This window comes from Apus apus, chromosome 19 (assembly GCF_020740795.1).
Source record: "Apus apus isolate bApuApu2 chromosome 19, bApuApu2.pri.cur, whole genome shotgun sequence".
Classification (NCBI taxonomy): domain Eukaryota; kingdom Metazoa; phylum Chordata; class Aves; order Apodiformes; family Apodidae; genus Apus; species Apus apus.
Window position 1 is genome coordinate 3,507,682 of NC_067300.1, and position 21,207 is coordinate 3,528,888.

General features: G+C 43.5%; 1 protein-coding gene across 1 annotated transcript in view; it reads left to right on the plus strand.

The window, feature by feature from the left end:
* PAPPA (pappalysin 1) overlaps positions 1–21,207 on the plus strand; it is a 179,581-nt gene that overhangs the window by 65,661 nt on the left and 92,713 nt on the right. The window contains exons 6-7 of the mRNA XM_051636912.1: positions 2,871–2,992; positions 8,890–9,397. Of these exons, the coding sequence (XP_051492872.1) occupies positions 2,871–2,992; positions 8,890–9,397 (630 nt within the window). The remainder of the gene's footprint in view (positions 1–2,870; positions 2,993–8,889; positions 9,398–21,207) is intronic.

Below are 21,207 nucleotides of genomic sequence, written 5' to 3' on the forward strand. Positions count from 1 at the left end.
GTGTCTTGGAGGAGAAAGCACCAACTCTGGATTTTAAGTGAGGAGACACAATTTAGTCTGGAAACAGGCACTCTTTACTGAAAGGAATGACAGGCTTTTTGCTAATTTTGAGTTGCCCACTGAACTGATGTTGGGCCAGAAGAGATTTGTCTGTTTTTCAGTAGAAGCCTTTAGATTTTAAATCCAATTCTGAAGTATCATGCTGCAAGAATGAATTCCTTCTGCACTCTGAACTTCATAAGCTGGAATTTCCCCAGTACTTGGCTTATTAAAAAACAGAGAAGTCTAGATTTTCCATTACCCTGCACTTTGGGGAGTCATGTGCACCAGTGTATAAGGTGTCAGATATGCTATCGTTCTTAATTAATAGTGTTTTGAATCAATTCATGCTCATTTTGTCTTGATGTCAGTGGCTGCATAAGGTGTAAGGATCTGGCTCAGCTTTTCATAAGCCTGTACATGCAATTCCATCATTAGTTTTGACATTTATGGCTGTTTGTAGGATTTGTGTGCAAAAGTCTGCAGACCAAAAAACTTGACTCCAGGAGTCATCCCCTTCAGCCAGTGGAGTTACATCAGGGTTCAGTTTGGCTCCCAAATTGGAAAAGTAAAAAGAGAAAGTTTGCTCAGAGCCTTTCCCACATGATGCTCCTTGTGATTTCTCTTACCTCCAAGTCCTCCCTGGTAAAAGGAAATGTTTGTCCATAGGCCTACAGTTTTTTTCCACCATGGCAGCCTGTGTTGAAATTGTATAGCTGCTAATTTGAGTAAAAAGCAGGCCTAATTGTGGAAAGTTGGCTTTCAAAGTCCCGTCCTCTTCCAGGACAAAGCGCTAATGCAGGAGTCTCTTTGTAGGGAAACTGAAAGATTATTGTTACAGGGACTTCTATCCTGACTGTTGGTGGATGTGTCTGAAAAACAACTGCAAAATAATAATGCTACATTTAGATTTCTCAGTACCTCTTACTCTGCATTGTGGATTTTTTATTCCTCAGCTATTATTAGGCAAGGGGAGGTAGACACTTAACCTACTGATAAAGAGACAGTGGAGAAATTAAATAGGGAGGCAGTGTCCTACCAACAGTGCAGGTGGGTGAAATGAGACAGAGAGAGAAGTTCTTTGCAACATGCAGAATTTTGCTCATTACCAGCATTACAGATCATGCAAGGAAGACAAGGCCACCTTTGCCTCCTTCTTCTCTAGTCTACCCCATTGCCACATTTTACTCTTCAGACATTTTCAGCAGGTGCATCCCTTTCTGCACTGCCTGTGAGTTCAGTCATTCACCATCTCTGTGTCAGGGTGGCTGTGGGCTGTATTGAAATGGATACGAGTTTTACCACTGATTTAATTCCAAGTCCACCCTGTTGACAATCCCTTCTTCCGCCTAATTAAGCCACCAGAAAGTTAACTTTCAAATAGATACCTGTCAACAAATAGAAGATGCTAAGCTGGGGAGCAGCTGAGCGTGTGTTGTCCCTAACACCAAAGGGAAAGCAGGTCACACAGCCTGGGAGGGCTGTGAGAGTGAATTTACAGTCCTGGTGTCCTCACTGAGGAACCAAAATAACTCCTGCCCAAGGATCACAGTGCCCTTCGCAAAGCAGGGCTGAAATAAATCATGCAGTGGGAGATGGTTAAAATTTGCATGGCTGATTATAATAGTCGATGACTCAAGCCACACTTACTTGGGTAGTTTAGAGAGTGTACTCTGTGTTACACACAAATGGTTTGCCTAAAACTTGTGTCCTTTCCTAAGTGTCTTTGATCATTACAATCATTTTTTTTTCCCTTTCATTTTCAGTGGGCAGTGTTCCTTAAAACACTACAATGAATTCTGGATAATAAGCAACTTAGTGGGATGAATAACCACACATTGTGGGTCATACATGGTTCCAAATTGTGTGACCCCAAGGGACATAGGGCTGAATTGTGTGAGTTGCATCCTCAGCTGATATAAATCATCCTGATGTTGTTTGTTAGTTAATAGTTAAACCCTGATCTTGTGAATGTGTTGGCAAAAATATTTGTGAATCAGTGTTTAACTGGGTTTTCCTGTTCAACCACCTCTGCTGATAGTACTTTATTGACAGTAGTGGTATTAGATGCATTGTGTAGGTGAAGTAATGCTGGCAGTAGGCAGTGAAGTGCCTTTCTTAATGCCATATCATGGCACCTGATGGTATGGAGCCATGAGATGTTCCAGTTTAGAAAAAGCCATCTGCTGGTGCCAAAACTGCCAGGTATTGAATCCATTTTCTCCTACAAAAAGGATTAAGGGCATGTTCTTTCCTGTGTGTTCATAACCCACCTCTTTTCAGGGCTTGTAATGATCTGGGCTGTGATACACCTCCAAAAGCAGGTCTTTGCATATTTAGCAAAGCTGTACTGAGCAGACCAGCTCTGTCTGATGTTCTGGGACTCCACCCTCCCCTCTAATCACCAGTAAGCCCATGGCCTCCACAATCCTGAATCTACTACAAGTTCAATCAATAAATCAATGGTTGGAGCAGAAATAGATCTGAAATCTCCTGAGGCCAGTTCTTCTGCTCTAAGAAGCACATATTTTCTTTTGTCAAGGTAGAAACCTGTAGTTTGGGAGGGAGAAAAATATATATATCTAGCTTAGAGTAATTTCACAGGTTGCTGTCATGTTTTGTTGGGTGACAGACTCACAGCTGCCATCTACACAGGCCATTAACCCAAACCTACAGAGGGCCAGCATCAGAAAACACTCCAGTCAGTGCCTTGAGAAAAGAGGGTTAAGTGGAACTGAATTCAAAGTCTTACTGCTTTTAATATAGTTGGATAAGCAGCTCATTCAGCTGTTACTAAGTTGGTGTGTTTTCCTGTTTTCCTGGCCTCCTAGAGAAGTGGGATCAGCATGTGATCTGTGTGCGGAAGGAAGAGTCCTGGTGCAATACGCCTTCAGCGCCTCTTCCCCGATGCCCTGCGACCCCTCGGGGCACTGGAGCCCACGGGAAGCAGAAGGTGAGTCCCAGGGCTGGGGACAAAGATGTGGCTGGGGAGACGTCAGGCCCAAGGAAAAGACAAGCCACAAAGAAACTGGGAAAACTGGGGAAGAGAGTAATTGGTTACCTGTACGTAACTTAAACAAAAGTAGAGGACAGGTGAATACACTGTGTCCAAAGTAATACCACTGCCTGCAACACCTGTGTGCTGACCCCTGTGTGCTGAACCCTGTGCCCTGACCCTGTCCGTGAACTAAATGAGCTCTGGGAGCTGAACCTGAATTTCAGAAAGCAGCAGAGTGCCAAGAAATGCTGACCATTCACATCTGCCAGCTGAATTCCTCAGGGGAGCTGCTCACTCTTTCTACTCTAGCTCGGAAAGTGAAGAATTGCATGCTGTTTATTTGGGCCTTATTTCTGCTGCCCTTGCATCAAGCAGCAGTGGGCTGCACTGGCTGGCAGGCTGCAAGGAGTGGAGTTTGCCCTTTGGGCAAGTACTCTGCAGCATGAGCACAGGTGACTATGTCAAGTCCAGTCTAGTTCAGGGTGTTTTGTAAGTCATTCTTACTCCTTCTCTTGGAGCATGTTGGAGAGAGAACGGTCTGCAGAGCTGGTTGTACAATGCCATTAGATCTCCCATCATTAACTCTCCTCCACCCGTACCTTCCATCACGTAAGCAAGTGGATGTAGTAGAGCATTTTTAAGATATTACCAAGCAGATGTCAATAATCACAAGTTACAGTCTGGAAAGGGCAGAATATTACTTCAATCTGCCTGTCACAAGCTATTCCTTTGGGAGCAACACACTCTGGGCCTGGATTTCACTCTAAATGCACAAGTGGTCTCAGTGAACTCAAATGCCAATCCCTGGGTTTTGCAAACTCATTATACAAATACTTCCTTATGCTAAGGGCTTTTCTGTCCTGTAGCTACACTATGTGAGAGGTTTTCTCCCTGGAAAGAGGTTGTAGTGGGGTGGGGCCTGGTCTGTTCTCCCAAGTAGCAAGTGATAGGACAAGAGGAAATGGGCTCAAGTTGTGCCAGGGGAGGTTTAGATTGGATATTAGAAGAAACTTCTTCACAGAAAGGGTCATTAAACACTGGCACAGGCTGCCCAGGGCGGTGGTTGAATCACCACCTCTGGAGGTGTTTTAGAGATGTATAGATGTGGTGTTTCGGGACACAGTTTAAGCATTGGACTTGGAAGAGTTGAGTTAATGGTTGGTAGAGTTAGGTTATGGTTGAACATGATGATCTTGAAGGTCTTTTCCAACCAGAATGATTCTGTGATACAAAGTAGATTATTTGTAAGCTGATGTGGCAATACCTGCAGTGCTGGCACCCAGGAGCCCTCCCTACTTTGAAGACTGGCATATGAAGCAAGCTGAGTCCTCACTGTGTGGGGTCAAGACGTGTGGGCAAGTGTCCTCTGCTTCACACACCCTAGTGTGGAGGACCAAAAAAGGTTGTGGTTCTCTCCAACTGCCCCCCAGTTTGGACATCCAAAGGCTGAGGCTGCAGGGCACAGCACAGAGTGCACCTGCCCCTTGGGTGGATGATGTTCAAGAGCTCCATCCTGGGAAGCAGGGCTCTGGCTACGAATGTGACTGGATTAGCAAGTAAACAGGATTAGCAAAATTTGGATCACTTGCAGCAGTAGTGCAGGGTGGAAGGTGGAATTTCCACTTAGCCAAGGATTACAAGACTTTGAAACCTGGTTTCATTTGGAACAGAACCTGAGACTTTTTACATTCTCCACGAAGGAAAATTAAAAACAAGAAGTGTTTGAGGCTGGCCAAAATGTTTTGTTTAGCTCATATAATTCCTCTTTCAAGAACTTTGGTTATATTATGGCATTTGAAAATATCCCTTTTTAGTACATAATCTAGGGCAAAAGCAACTTTCAACATAAAAATGAAAAGTGTTTCAAAGTGCAAAAGTGAAATGATTTCTTCCAAAAATATCAAAACACAATGTTCCAATATTGTCAGAACTTTCTTCCCATTTTCTCTTCCAGAATAAAATTTTGGCCAAATAAACCCAATTTTGCAAATTGTTTTGATTTTGGAAGAACTGCATATTCTATCAAGATACATAGTTCTCTCAACATTTCTCTCTGATTTGAAAACTTCTAGATCTCACACGTCTTGCCAGGGGCATCATTCCTAGAGAAACTGAGCTACTCTAAGATTTATTACTCAGCTGCATTTTGCATTTAATTTCCTCTTCTTACAGTGTGTGCCTGTATGTTCTTAACTATGAAGGATGCAGTCTGATCCTTATCTGTATCATTCACCTGCTGTTGTGCCATTGCTCTGGAAGTAAAATTTGGGAATCCTATCCTCTTCCTATGTTTAATAAGTTGTCTCCACTTTAGGATAGAAAATATACCAAGTTTATGGTATTTGTTGCTTTGTAATTTTCTGTCATCATCATCACACTCCCTGATATTCAGGATCTCTGCCTATTTACATTTGGTCTGAGTTACAAATAGCACAGATAGATCATTGTCTGGCTTCTTTAATTGTCTATCTGTGAGTACTCAAGCATGCAAGCTTTAAATTCACTTTCTGCAAGCGTTCATGTGTACATCTCCACTGTTTGAATGTTCATGGAAAGTGAATACAAAAGAAGTGCCATGGCCAAAATGAACTCATGGTAAAGCTTGACACAACACTCACGGAAAAGGTTTTGTACTACTTATCCAGCTTCTTACCAGAAAACCACATTTCTCAGATGTCTCTGAAACAGCTCTGAACCTGGTTGGTTCTGATTTTGGTTTCCTGAGCTCTTGTAGCTTTGTTATGTGCACAGTTACCCCTGGTAGCTGATGTGAGCTGTGCTCTGCACTGTGTGTGAGTTGTGCACATCACAGAGCTCTGCAAAGGGGACTGTGTTCTTCCTCATGTCTTGTTCATGCCCCAGCCAGGGTCCAGCCTAACGGGCTGAGATATTTTTTTCCCAGGCAGTTGTGCCCCTTGAATGAGAGGCCATTTGCAGCCTCCTTGGCAGCAGATGTGGGAAGGCACAGGAGATCAGCAGTTCTGATTTGCTTTTTGAATTCACCATAGAGGAAGAAAGCTTTAACTTACCTGGATTCTCACCAGCAGCACCAGCTAGATAAACAAACCTTACAGCACCTCCCCAACTCGGTCAAAGGGGGTTTTATGTATGAAAGGTGATTTTGGCTCAAACCCAAGTAAGTACCTTTGCTTACTGTGCAATATGTGCATATACCAATGGCTTCCTACTGCCTGGCTCACTATTGACTGAAAGAAGTGTGAGAATATAATACAAAATCTTGCTGCCTTATGCTGCTCTAGGGCTCTGCCTTTCTTGGTGGCCAGTATTTCACTCAAGAATGATTACTTCTATATTTTTGAGTGGAATTGTCTCAGTTGGACATTACAGTCCCACTGGGTGGTCCCTTTGTCTTGACCACATAAGAAATGTGTCAGGTGAATTGTAGTTGTGACAGTGGCTGCATCCCAAGTGGCTGCTGATGCCAGCTGGCTTCCCCCTACAAGTGTGTCCAACCTCTGTCCGTGTGATGGGCTAAGGGAGGGACATTCATCCCAGCCACTTCACTTAACTGGGGAACACAGCAGGCTGTAGCTGTAGCTGATGTTTTGGGGGCAGGCTCCCTCCCAGCCTACCACCCTTGTTCTCTATCCAGAGATGGGATTTGGCTTCTCCTCACAAACCTCACATTGGCATTTTGTTTGTGCCAGGCAAGGCACGATGTTGTATGAGGTGCTGTTCTGTGACTGATGTCACTGATGATCTCCTAACTTTAAAGATTTCAGAACCTGAGTGCACAGGGGCAGGATGACTACTGCACCATTACTTTTTATATACAAATATTTGTAATTTGCATACTATTTACCCATCTCTAGAAATCTGGAGTGACACAGAATAAGGTTTGCATCATTTTCCACAATTAAACATTTCTTACCCAGGTCTAAGTGTCTGATGATATTTAAGAAAGGGACTGTCTATCTCAACTTCATTGAGGGTTAGTCGATGGATGACTACAGTCGAGCTCCCAATTTGGTCACGATCTACATTACACTCCCCAGAGGCTGAGTTCAATTCACCTAACTCTGGGCATCATGCCCTGCTCTACCAAAACATGTTGGTTTATTTGTTATTTCAATCTTACAGAGGCGTTCAACTGGCAGAGGTAAATTTGGAGGCACCTGAGTGGAGACTACTTTTGAAAACATACTAGGCTGTGAGCCCTTAATCAACTCTGTGTTCCCATCTGTGAAACAGCAGTGATAAGATTCACAAATCTTTCCAAAGCTCTCTGAGATAGTAGAGTTAAAATCCACCTTCTGAAGGCTGCAGCCAGGAGCTCGCTGTGAGTCTGTGAGGAAGTCACGGAAGGGCCCAGCTGAGCACACGCAGGTGGCAGCAAGTGATGGGAGATAACGTGAGTCCAATGGGGCACTGACTACTCCAGATGATTTTATACAGTCCTTGCAAGCTTGCCAGGGGAAAAAAAAAAAAAAACAAAAACAACTTGAGTGTGTTAAATGGAACTCTGGCTTGCTTCAAAACCTCTCACTGCTGTGGTCTCTGCAGATGCTGTGCTTCTGTGAGGAACAATAGCTCTGTGGCATGTGAGGAGGACAGGAGGGCTTGGGGCAAGTGCAGGTGATGGAGAAGCATTAGAAGTTGTGCATCTGCAGGACAACTGTGTTGGGTTTTGGGGAGGACTGCCTGAGATACCAGGAAATCTATTCTGAGTCTGGGCTCATTTGGTATGGACAGGAAAATTCCCTGTGCTGTTTATCCTTGACAAAAGAGGCACATTTCTAACACTTCATTGGATCACAGACAATAAGAATAACCTTCACACATTGCCCTTTTCTCTTTGAATTAGCAGTGATGTCCTGTTTGTTCGTGTTTGCCCAGTGCTTTATCTTGCTTTCTTCCTCGGTTGCAAACAGCTGTGGTCTCCTTTTTTTTTCCTCTGCCTTCTCCATTTCTTTCCTCTCAGTGCTTTTCTTTATCTTTACTTTTCCTTTTCTTCTTTTCTGTATTTCGCCTTCCCTCTGTCCTGTTTGCTCCTTTTTTGTGTGATTATTTGGGAAGGAAGAGGGAATTTATAGCTCTCACTGGATTCTGTTACCAACTGTTCCACCCATCTGACCTCTTTGGATCTTGCAGTTCATGTCTCTGTGCCAAATTGTAATGTTACCATAGTATTTGAGAACCCAGCAAGCATTGTGGCTTTCATTAGTTTTTAGTAATACCTCCCATGTAGTTGAACATGGCCAGTGGTGAGAAATGTACAAGTGCCTGTTGTTTCATCACAATGAGTGCAAAGAGACAGCTCAGACCTGTGCTCCATGTGACTCCAAAAAAAAGGAGTCTTACACAATGTGCTAGCTTAGCTTGTAAATGACTGAGGAGTTGTCCCTCAACTGCACAATGCAACAGCTTCTTGGAACCAACAAAGGCTCTTGTCTCTGTTAAAGATAAGAGAAAAAGGTCGTATTTTTGAGTGAACAAGCAAGGGAATAAGTAGGAGCACAGAGGTGAACTGAAGGTAAAGGGACTGATTATCTGGTAAAGTACCAAGTGGAAGAGGTAGAAAATATCATTGGCTCGGAGGGAGGCACTAGAAATAGGAAATCCTGGACCAGATGCACTGGCACAGTGTGTTGTGTGGTCTCAGTCCAACTGGACACTTAAATTGGGTTTGCATCTCCCGCCCGGCCAGGAGACGTTGATTTTATCTTCTTGCTCTCCATGCTGGCCGTGCCTTTTCTGCTCAAGGAAATAAATAGTTTCCTGGACAGATATGTTCTCCTGCCACCAGTTTGTCTTTCAGCACTGATTCCAATGATAACCCATGTTCTCTAACTTCTTTTGTGCCCTGTCTTTTCTTCCTTCATTCTTTCTAGGGCACCCTGATGTTGAGCAGCCTTGTAAATCCAGTGTCAGAACATGGAGCCCCAACTCAGCAGTCAACCAACACACGGTGCCCCCAGCCTGTCCTGAGCCTCAGGGCTGCTACCTGCAGCTGGAGTTCCGTTACCCCTTGACTCCAGAGTCCCTCACAGTCTGGGTAACATTTGTTTCCCCAGACTGGGACTCCAGTGGAGCTGTGAATGACATCAAATTGCTCACAGTCAGCGGGAAGAACATTTCTCTTGGGCCGCAGAACATCTTCTGTGACATCCCATTGACCATAAAGTTGGATGCAGGACAAGTAGGCGAGGAGGTGTATGGGATCCAGATCTACACTCTGGATGAGCACCTGGAAATCGATGCTGCCATGCTGAGCTCTGTTCCCCACAGCACACTGTGTGCAGACTGCAAACCCATCCAGTACAAAGTGGTTCGGGATCCTCCTTTCCAGTCTGGATCTCCAGTTGTCATCTCAAACCTCAGCAGGAGATTCGTTGATACGTAAGTACTGCTTTCCAGAGAGCTGAATAGACTCTTTAGGTGACAAAACAGTATCTTGTTCTTCTCATCCAGTTAATGTCCAGCATCACAGTTGTTTGTTCGTTTTTTGAGCCAGATAGAAGTACCAAGTATCACCAAGAGAGGATGTCCTTATAGTTTCTCTCTGTAAATATAAATGTCACACTCAGGTGAAAAAGCCTGAGATTTCATAGATAGTTTTTCAGACATTTCCAGGCTAGTTGAGCAGAGACATGAAATTCAGGCTTTCCTAACCAGAAAGGGTATTGCTAACTATCTGAGCTATGACAAGTTAAATGTTTAAAATAACCTAAATAAGGACCTTTGGAGTAACATGGTCATAAAAATCTTAGAAGTAGAAATCTTTTGAAAGCAGTATTTTTATGGAGAAGAGACAGATTGGCTTTCAGTGCTGAAGCAAAAAAAATACACTTGCATGCTCAGGTATTGTGTTTTAGCCACTTTCATTTTCTGCTTTCATGTGTCACCAGAGCAAACTGTCTTGGAGTGAGATTGTTCTGACACAGCAAACATGCCAGATGCATTAGTTTATGGTAAGGACTCGTTAATCCCAGATGCAGTTATGCTCTCCTAGTCATGGAACACACGATTATTGAGGAATGTCCAGCTTCAAAATATTTGATGGTTTCAAGGAGATCAGTGATGTACCCATAGACATTTTACAGCAGCAAGAACATTTTTGTATTACAAGATTCCCTGGAAATGATTCACTCATCTGTGAGCACAACATGAAGCTCTTTTGAAAAATGAACACCAGATAAAAGGAAACCTGCTAAGAAAACTGCACTCTAATTTAGAAAATATGATCTAATTAGTACAGCTAATATCAAGGAAGCATACATCATTATGGTCTTCTAAACCATATTTAAATATAATAAAAATGATTCATTAACAATTCAGTAATCACAATCTCCCATCCCTTTCATGGGCCAATTATGCAGCTCAGAAGATGCAAAATGTCCCTGTGGATTTAAAAATTCAAGGTAACTAACAATAGTGAATATAAAACAAAAACCTAGGACATCACTGAATTACTCATGTGCTAAAATAACTTTCAGCATGTGCTGAAGTGCTTTCTTGGGTTGTAGCCTTGTTCCAACAATTACTGGCACTTAACATGACATGAATATTGGCATATTGGAAACATGGAAAATGGTGAATTTTCCCAGGGTTTTGCTGTGAAAGCATCTTTGCCTGAAACCTGGCCCACTGTCACTGGAAAATGGGACTGGTTTGGTTTGAAATATTTGCATACCTTAGCACAAGTTCCCACAGAAACAGGTCCAGTTTTGAATTCTTACCAAAATATGAAAGAATAAGAGAAGAAAAGCCCCAAATGTAAATTGTATTCTGAATTCTATCTCTTGTCTTTTGCTGTGATTTTGTGGGTGACTTCTATCTTACAGCCAGCTGTGGAGAAAGGGTGCTCTAATACTTAAATCATTAGCCAGGGATTAATGACAATTTTCCTGTGCGTCATTGGATAAATCCCATGGGGTAACATTGCTGTACCTGTCTGTATATCTCACCTAGTTCCATAAAAAACAGACATAAAATTCATATTATTCTTTCTGGGCTCTACCTGTGATCAGTAGACAGAAACAGATGCTCCTGGAGGCCCAGCCAGCCTTCCAACCAAACCCAAACCAAACCCTCTAGTCTAGCTGGCCTCAGGTCATCTGTGTCTTTCCAGGGAGTACAGGGAAATCCTGCCAGTGAGCTTCCATGAGATGCCTGGAAAACTCAAATGAAGTTTTTAGTCACTGGGTGAGGAATCAAAAATGCAGACTCTTAAGCACTTGTAGTTGGTTTTGATTCAAGACTTCAGCATGTGTTTGAAATCTTGAAAAGTGGGATGATTTCTTTAATCCTGGATAGCCTGTGTTCCCAGCTCTGACCCCTGCCCTCTGCTGATGGGGGTCACACAGAGTTGTAGGCTGGTGCTCTATGTCCAGGCTGCTGCTGGGCCATAGCTTGAGATGCAGCCAACTCACTGAAACTCTTCATGGGGTTGTGGGTATCTGGTAGAGGCAAAAGCAAGATGAATTTTCCATTAACACCTTGTGCAAAGAGTAGCCACAGTCCTTACGCTGCTTAAGCAGGAAGGAAGGGAAGGTGCTTTAGGGGAGTCAGGGAGAGAGGCGTGGGGCTGTGTTCCTATATACATCCACATTTAAAGGTAAATGCAATCTCTCTCAGCCTGTTTGCATCAGCCTGTTTGTCTCCTTGTGTACAGCTGGAATCCAGCATATCTGTGCAACCAGACCTTGCAGCCCCTTTATCTCTCTGTAAGCCCCAAGCCAGTTACCTCTCCTTCATGCTTTTGCAGGTTTTCCATATTAAACAAACTGACCCCCCCACACGTTCTATGGAAGGTTAGTTTGAAGGTAGTCACATATCTTTACTCTTGCTTCCTCTGACCTTGATCTTCACTTTCACTTTTTCTCCCAAAGAAAATATTTGCTTGTGCTGTTATCTGTGAGCAAGATCCTTTCCCCAGGTGTGGCGATGCTGAAAGAAAATAATTTCTCCTACCTTCTTCCTGTCAAAGAGAGGGCCTTTAATGGATAACCCTTGCCTAGTCAGCACTGGGTGCTCCACAGAGGAGAGTAAATAACTGGAACAGTGAAAAGCTTCTATTAAGAAATGCAAAATAATGCCAGACCTTCTGTTCTCAGGCTAAATTTTAATCTCGACTCATGGCTGAAGCTGAGTCTAACAGTCATTTCTAAGGGACAGGGCCTTATCCTTGGACCTCACAGAAAACAAGAAACATACACTCAATTACATGGAGTATGATCAGCCAGAATTGCTGATATCTGTGATACAAAATGAGAATCAGAGCCTAGGAACAGAGCAGAAAGCTAAATAAATCGCTGTGTGTGTGGGAAGAGGTCAGGCCAGGTGCAGCACAGAACTGCTGAGTCTTCACACTGCAGCAAGTGATAAGGAAGGAGCCTCATCTGCAAGTCTCACAGTCTCAGCTCTCAACTTAATCCCAAGTTTGAGTTGTGCTCTTATGTAGAGGGTTTCACTCTGACTTTCACTCTGGCTGTTCACTAGAAATAACGTGCAAGAGAGTCACAAGGGTGAATGTGGCAACTGCTTTGCCCTTTACTGTGATGCTTTTATTCTCACATCGTTGCAGTCGGAAAGCAATTGTTGCTCTTGCACTTGTTTGTAGCAACCACTGGTGCTTGAGCTCAATGAGGAGTGAGTGCCCATAAGGAGGTGCTCAGTGGAGGATGTCACAGGTACAGTTAGGTGTCAGTATCACTGGGACAATCAGGGGTGAGCAGCCCTTGTTCCCCATTGCACTCTCTGAAGCTTGACTTGGGAGCAGTGAGCAGCTGGGTGTGCTGGCAGATCTGTGCTCTCCCTGCTGGCAGGCTGAGCCGACAGACACCAAGGTTAGTTTTGGAAAGTTGTCAAAATAACTGGAAAAGTTTCCAAGAATTGGAAACTTCCCCAACTTTTCTGCAACAGACTTTGTAGGAAACCTCAAAATGTGGTGGACGGCGATGGATTGGGCTGTCTTTGTGCTGTTAACCTGGAGGCTTTTATCAAGACAAAGGCATTGACTGAAATATCCTCAGAAAGAATCCCAGCATGAAGCCCTGGTGTGAGTTTTGGTTTTGCAGAGTTGAACATCAGTGAGAAGCAAGTATGTTTTCCTCTGATATATTCATCTGAGCCATTTCTACTCTGACTAGAGCTTTAGTACCTAAGTGACACCTACAGATACTGTGTTCATGCTTGAAAAAGAAAAAAAAAAGAGACTGAGAGAGAAACTTGCATTTTCTCATATAGGGAACGTGTTTTCCTTCCATTTTTGCCTATTTTAAACCTACATTCTATGGCTAAACCTCTCCTGTTCTTAGATAATAGTTGGAGGGTACTGGTTGTTATCTGTCTACAATTGTTTAAGTAAGTACAATGTTTTCCAATATTTTGTTAGAATCAGGAGTTCCATCCAGTGCTCAGCTTGAAAACTCTGTCATTTAGCAGGTTTCAGCTCTGTGTCTATGACCATGGAGTGCAGATCTCACTCGAACCTCTTGGAGTGATGGCAGAATGACTAAGAAATGGTCATCCTCGTGACTGCAGGTGGCTGGAGAGCTGCTGGGGCATTGTTCATGGCTCCTTCATGTTTCATGTATTTTAAACTTGTACTTTATCCAAAATGCTAGTTTCAAAATTGCTGGTATTGATGCACTTGCCACTTGTTACTGGCATCCAGTCTGAAGGGCACGTGACAACTGATTTGTCAGAAACCCCAGATTATTGTGTAGTTGAATGAGATGGAAAACAGGTCTTAGTCTGAAGGTTCCTACAAATATGATCAATCAAAGAGGCTGAAGAATCAGCAGTGGCTATTCATAATGACCAATAATTCATTACAGCAATTATTGATATGCCTTTTAGCCCCTAAACTCAACAGGGAGACAGACTTTACATGATACAGGCCCAGATGAATAGAGGAACTGGAAAAATATGAATATCACAGTGGTGATATGTAAACCTAGGTCCCTGCTGAATACAATAGTAAAATTTCATTACAACATCTGTCCTTATTATGGCATTCCTTCCTTCATCTTGAAGATCTGTTTCTCTGTTTTCTGAAGGTCTACCAGCCAGAGGAATGTATGATCTAAAGCAGCTGAAATGAATTGCCAAATCCATCTGTCATGAAGATAATTAACACCATATTTCCACCCAAACAAGATACAGATCTCTGGGTGGATGTTCTCCTGACACCAAAAGTTGAAGCCCACATTATCACCATCTTCTGCTTATCCCTCCTCCACAGTTACGATGTCAAATCTCTCTTGATATGCCAGGAAATACTCAGGAGTGTCTTAAGATAGGACTGAAATGTTAAGAAAGCACTTTGCACGCCCAGATTTATCTGCAAGAGCTGCTAGTTTGTCTGTGCCATATCAGCATGCTTCACAGCTGGATTCCCAGCTGTATATGGTATTCCAGATGTCCTTGTGCAGGAATACTTCCCCAGCTACCCTGGGAATGTCTTGCCTTGATGCATGCAAGGACCTACTATGCTTTTATTGTGGATGCATCCCACTGATGGTTCATAGATGTCTTGAAATTGGATAAATACAACCATCTGCTGCTTCCCCTCTCACTTGCAATGAAGAGCTCCCAGCTTATTCTGAATTCCTTGATTCTACATGCATAAGATTGTCTTATACAAACACATGCACCATTTTGAGATATCCAGCCATGTGAACTAGTTATTTCTACTTCATAACTCCATCCTTCTCTGCATTGACTGAGCCAATTCTTTGTTGTCTGCAGACACTTGGACTTCTAGGGTTCAGATCTTTATTTGCAGAAAATGTTTGTTACTTAACCTCAATGTGGTAACTGAAAAACAGATTTGCATTTCCACTCAAATATCTCTTTCAATCCAACTCACTACAGCTGTAAGAATTAAGTGCAAAGCAGTGCCATCTCTTTTGAGTCCCTCAGTATTTGATGCCTGCTCTCACACCCAGAAGTACCAGAGACCTGCCATTTCTGGAAGCATTTGTTCTCTACTCTGCATTGAGGAGGTTTCTTTCCCATAATTACACAATTCTCCATATTATTCATCTCTGGTAATATATTATAGATCTTTATCTGTATGCACATGAAAGTTCACAGCTCATTTCCAGTGAAAATATTTTTACCAAGCTATAACAAGAACAAATTTACTCTTATTCATGCTTTCTTGCTCATGCCTAAGAGCTTCCCTGATGTTACTTTGCAGTGCAGTATGGACAAAGCTGTTTTGAGTGTATCAGTGCTGCCTGTGGTCAGTTTTGACAATGTTGGGAATTTAAATCTTCAGCTGGTGCAGGACAGCAGAGCAGGTGCAGAGATCAGCAATGATCCTGCTAGCAAGCACTGCCCATCTTCCCAGCTCTTCGAAGCTCTCTCAAGACTTGGCTGCCTTGTCAGCTCCTTCCTGTGCAGCTGGCATTGATTGCCTTGTTTCTGCTTAATGAACCTGGAAATCTCTCTTGATGAAAGAACAGAAAAATATGGAATTATTGCTTTTCCAATGCCTTCCCTTCCAACAGTAGGAAACTGGTCATGGGCTCATCTGACACTAACAGAGGTGAAGTGCTGGTGGGAAGAAGATTCCTTCACCCAGCAGCATTTTCACTGCCAACATCTTCTGGGGAAATCCTTTCCTTTCCCAAACAGTGTAGCCTCACCTCTGGCTCTCATGGCAGCAGTGAGCTGGGTGAGGGCAGGGAGGTAGCAGGGACGCCTGACTCTGTTCCTTGAGCCAGACATGAGTGTGTATCCCTGCTCTACATCCATGTCTTGAGAAGCAAAGAAGAGAAAAACTACTTATTTTCCATCAACTGTTCCTGCATCTTTCCTTCACGTGTCTTGTGCTGTTAAATACTGAGGTAGTGGTTGTTATTATTTATAGCTGCCAGCAGTATGCCAGGAGTTTTACAGAAGGAGTATGCCAGGTGCCTTCTTTCCAGGAGCTCACAACTAAATATTAGAGGCTACCAGTGTTGGTGTTCTAGGGGATGATCCTTCTCTACTGATGTGATTTGAGAGCTGGAAGCCACACTCTGGTGTCTTTCCTTCTTTCTTGCTTTCTTCATTAAAGATCTCAGGTTATCTTTTTGGAAGAATAAAACCTGCTTCCTGACGCCCCACACTGAACAGATAGAGCAATTTTTTTTTCCCTTGCCAACCCTCTGCCAAATTGTTTTAACCCTGCCCTGGAGAAGAGAAAGAACAAAGTGACTGTGCCCATTCAGGAGGCAGCTTTTCTGCTAAGCCTGTGCCAAGATGCCATTTGGTGTCAGCTGTAGTGATAGATTTGTGATTCTTTGCTGTTGCGGTTTCTTATGTAACTCTGTAACTGGCACTTGACAAAATCTGTAGCTCCTGTTCTGGCTCAGCTGCACATGATGCAAGAATGAGGTAGTAAGGGCGGGTTTATATCCTTGTGGGTTTGTGAGCCTGAGACAGGGCAACCCAGAGGAATTTTTCAGCCTGGTTCTATCTTTGGAGGGTAGCATTGCCCTGAACCACCTGCCTCTCTCTAACAAATGACTCGAGAGCACGAGAAGAGCCAGGAAAGAGGGACTACCCCATCTGGGGAATGACACTTTGCTTTGAGATTAGCTCAGGCAGCTCTGCTTCAGTCAGGATTCCCCAAGGACTGCTGCTGCATTGGATTTACATCTCCAATCACTTGGGTGATCCACCGAGACTTTAGACAGATCAGACCTGTAGATTACAGCTTAGCCATATGCAAGTGTCCCTGAAAAAGTGAACCTTAGTGGCTGTCCTATTATTAACCAAATAGATACTATTAGAAATTGATGTATTTAATAACTCCCAGTCAGAGTAGAATTTGAACTCTCAACCTAGAAGTAGCAGCAGATTTTTCAGCTGCAGTAAAAAAAAAATAAAAAATAAAAAAAATGAAGGTCAAACAGGACTTTTTCTGCTGGGCAAAATAATTTATTGCAGGTGAAACAGTCTCAGATATGTGGTAAATTAGGCTGTGCATTATCTCATTGATAATATTTTCTCTCTGATGTTTGCCTTCTTGTGTGCATCTTTATTTTGGGCTCTAAATAAGATAAGAAGCACCAGAAATCTCCCAGGAATAACAAATGCATTTTCTTTGCTTGATTGAAGAAAGAAATATTGGACAGACATGTGTTATGCAACAATTTAAAAATAACTCGCTTGTAAAACTTGGAGTGAGCCTCAAATACCACAGAAGAAGGAGAAAATGTGTTACCTACATTTTTATCAGCAGTGTCAGCCAGTACAGCTTTTTTTCAGCTACTTTTACAGAACTATTGGCCTGATAATTTCCTGGGAATTTTATTTTAATATATTTTTCTAGGAAATAAATTTGAAGTCTCTGCTATATTTGGAGCTACACTCCAACAAGCAAGGATTCAAAAACACTGCTACAATAAGACTTAAACACTTGTGTTCTTAATACCTTCATGGACACAGTGACAGACAAGGTAGGAGCCTTTGAGGTGTATCACATTGCCTGGCACGCAAGGCACTGAGCATGCTGTGGGCCCAGTGTGCCCATCGTGTGGTTGCTTCACCCAGACTTCACCTTAGTCTTTCTGGCCAAGATCTTCTTAAATGCATGGTGACATTGGGCACCTCCCCACCGATGCTCAAGTGTTAAAATTTTCCTGGAGCTTTTTTTGCTAAGAGAGGCAAGATGGAAATAAAACTCATTTTTCCTCTGCAAAAGGCAGAGAGGGTGTCTGGAATTGGACACCCCAAATTACCAGTCACTACTAAAAATACTGGCCCTGAGACCTCAGCTCAGTAAACCAGATCATTTATTCACAGCAATACATTTTTTTTTTTTTTTTAAATGTAAGACCAGTTGCAGATGTAATGACAACAGAGGAAATTAGCTCATGATGGGATTTTAGAAAGAGGCTAGTGGAAATATGTTCAGTAATGTTCACTTATTAAACCATTAAAGGTCCCACTGGAGACCAGCTAGTAGGATTTCTCATAATCTGAAGTGGCTTAAAGCAAAACACAGAGCCCCTAAGGAGGGAAATGACAAAATGTTCCTTTGGAATAGTCACCTCATCTCCTCGCCCATCTCTGTGCTCTGCTCTGCAGTGTGCATGACAGCACGAATGTCTGACGTGCACACGTACATACAGGCTCCCTCCCTCCTCCTGAGGAGCAGCACCCCAGGAGGGCCACGGCTCCCTCCTTACCCTTCAAACCGGAGTTTCGGTGATGAGGGATGGTAGAGGTGAAACCAGAGAAAACTGCAAACATCTGTGTTAGCTTGGGGCCCAATCTAAGCCCTATTGAAAATGCACATAATAACTTCCACTGGCTTCAGGAGTCTTTGGATCAGGCGCTGTGAGGGTCTGCTCCCATGGCTCTGTTTACCATTTTGGTGGGATTACATGGAAACAGGAGGGTATTACTTTCTGAAAATCAGGTCTTGGCTCATGAGTGTTGAAAGGAAATCCTAGAGGTTGGGTCTGGATTCAAAGAAGCTGAAGAACATTACTCTGCCAAACTGATGACCCTAAATTGGAAGAGTCCATGGGGAGAGCTGAGCCTGACAAAGGGAGAAGCAACCAAAATGCTCCCAGCTGCAGCAGTGAGTAACTGACAAACAGAAATTGAGGGGTAGTTGTTGGGTTCCCAGACCATGTGCAGGGTTTGTGCCAGGATCTTCTCCTTCAGCGTGGGCTGAACCAGCACTGGAGCCTGTGCAGATCCTGCCCTTGGCAGCCCTGTATGGAGAAGATGCAGCACAACTGGCATGTCCTTAGTGGGGTGAGTAATCAGGCAGTGCTCAGCAAGAGGCACGATGCAACAGGCAAAGACTGGCCGGTGATGATGATGATGATGGCCTTTAAAGCAATCAAGCTGTCCCAACCTGCCTGCCTGTCATGTTACTGTTTCCTCCCTGCTGTGCCCTACACCAGAGCACTGTCCTCAGGTGGTGGATACTGGCACCGTTCCCTTGAAATCAATAGGGAAGCGCTGGCTTGGAAACAGGCCTTGCTGCCTTTCATGTCCCAGATCTCTCCTTCCTCAGCCAAACCACAACAGCCTTCCCTCCTGCAGCAGCCGCGTCGGAGCGTGGTGTGGAGGAGCTCGCATCTCAGCTTAGGGGCTAGTTGCAGCAGTGAAGAAACAAACACTACAAATGTTCCCCTCCTTTCCTGCTTCTAATAGCAACCAGGTGCTCCAACACTTAACCTGTGTGCTGCCTTGAAATTGCCCGGCTCGTGCAAACACCCACATGAGGCCCTGGGCCTCAGGGGTTTACTTCATCCTAGGGTTTGTAAACCAGTCTCATTAGGTCCTAAATTTTAATCAGCCACTTCTAAAAATTCATATTTGTTATTGTTGTTTAAACATGAAAGTAGAAAATTGTCATCTGACATGTGATTTATTTATTTTTTTTCTTTTGAGAAAGAAAACCAAGAAATATCTTTAAGGCCTTAGCTGCAAACTTTGTTTCTTATTAAATGTGCTACTGTGTTTTAAATTGGTACCAGGTCAAATACTTGGAGGGTTATGTTGAAGTCTGCTGGAGTTAATCAGTTGCATATATATCTATACGTTTGCTACTTAAAAAGTTTCCGGTTGTTGTATGAAGGACAGAAGAGAGCTGTCTGTGTAGACAACAACTGTTCAAACCAAATGTGATCGAGTCCTAAACAGGACTTGGATTTCAGAGCAAAGGTGCTAGTCTAGTTTTGTTTTTATGGTGATTATGAGTGTTGATCGTGACTTTGTCCCACAGAAGCATGTCATGAAGTCAGGGATATTTTCTTTTTCGTAATAGATTGGATCTCTCAGCCTTTGACTTCCATCTCAAATACATGGGGTCTCCATGGTGTTGCCAAAATGGAGGCAGCTGATTTAGGTGTTAGTAGAAATATGTTCCTGATGCAGTCAAAAACAACTGTTGAGTTTGGGCATTGGCTGGATGTCACTGCTTTGAATGGTGAGACTCTGGGCTTCAGAAAGTAGGGACACCTCATGGTACAAAGCTGAACCCCACCAAGTATCCAGCTGAGATTTTCAGTTCAGGTTATTGGCTGGTCTGACGTTCTTCCTTGGGAATATGTGGTTCAGGTCTAAGCTGGTTTTGGGAGCCAAAATCCACTATAAATTGGCCACTCTTCCATCTAGCCCATGCATGTTCCTTTACTTCAACTACCCTGTTTGGATTTGCTTGTAAATAAATACATCATAAAAAAGCTTGGAGGGTGCAGAGCAAACCCACCACTCCTGTTGGGACCTATCTCATCAAGGATAGAGAGGAAAGCTCATCCAAGGCTGTTTCCTCAGCATTTATGTCTTCTGAGTCAGCTTGGTGTCTGATAGAGAGGCAGAAGTCTTGTTTTGAGCCCTTTGCACCTGCCATGTCGCTGGGCTTATCCAAACAGTGAGAGATCGGATCGCAGCTGAAAAAACAGCCCAGCAGAAGAGCTCGGGATTTTTGACGTCCTTTTTCTGTTTACAGCATCTCACCACTCCTCTCTCCCAACTGCAGAGCCAGGCAGGAATTCTCTTCATTATCTTCTGCCGTGCTTCTCATGCCATTTTTATTAAAAGAAGGCCAGGCAAGGCAAGGGGAAGTGTGTGTGAGAGAAGAGGTAAAAGAAGAAAACAGTCGTAGTCGATAGCAATACAGGAAAAAGGATGGGAGCTGGGGAGCAGATCTGCTTGGGTTGGCCTAAAGCAACCTCATCCCCTGGGTTACTCTTTATCAGTTGCTTTTGGAGCACCTGAGGTTGGGGAACTTTCAGACACTGTGGTGACATTGCCAAGAGGTAAAGCCCAGCATGGTTTAATGACCCACTCCCAAGTAGCACTGAAAGACTGGTGTTGGCTCTTCCCCTCTAGAAATAATTCAGTGCCCGGGACTGGGAGGCTCTAAACATGTCTAAGCAGTCCAGTGTTTCTTTGTTGAGTTAGTGAATGTTTGGGGGATTTCAGGACCTCTGAAAATGAGGCTGTGTGTTTCAGTGGCTGTGAGCAGTAGGGGGGAATGGACTTGACAGCTCCAGACTAAAGAGGATAGGACAGGAGATGGTGTGGACCTTCATCTGCTCCATGTGCAGTTGTATTCAGACCAGCTGATCCAAAGCATTGCAACAAGTGAAGATGTGAGGTCACTACTGTTTGCTGACAGCAGATCCCCTGTTTTGCTTGGCCAGGCTGCCTTACTAGAGAAGAAAATCAAAGGTGACAGTGTT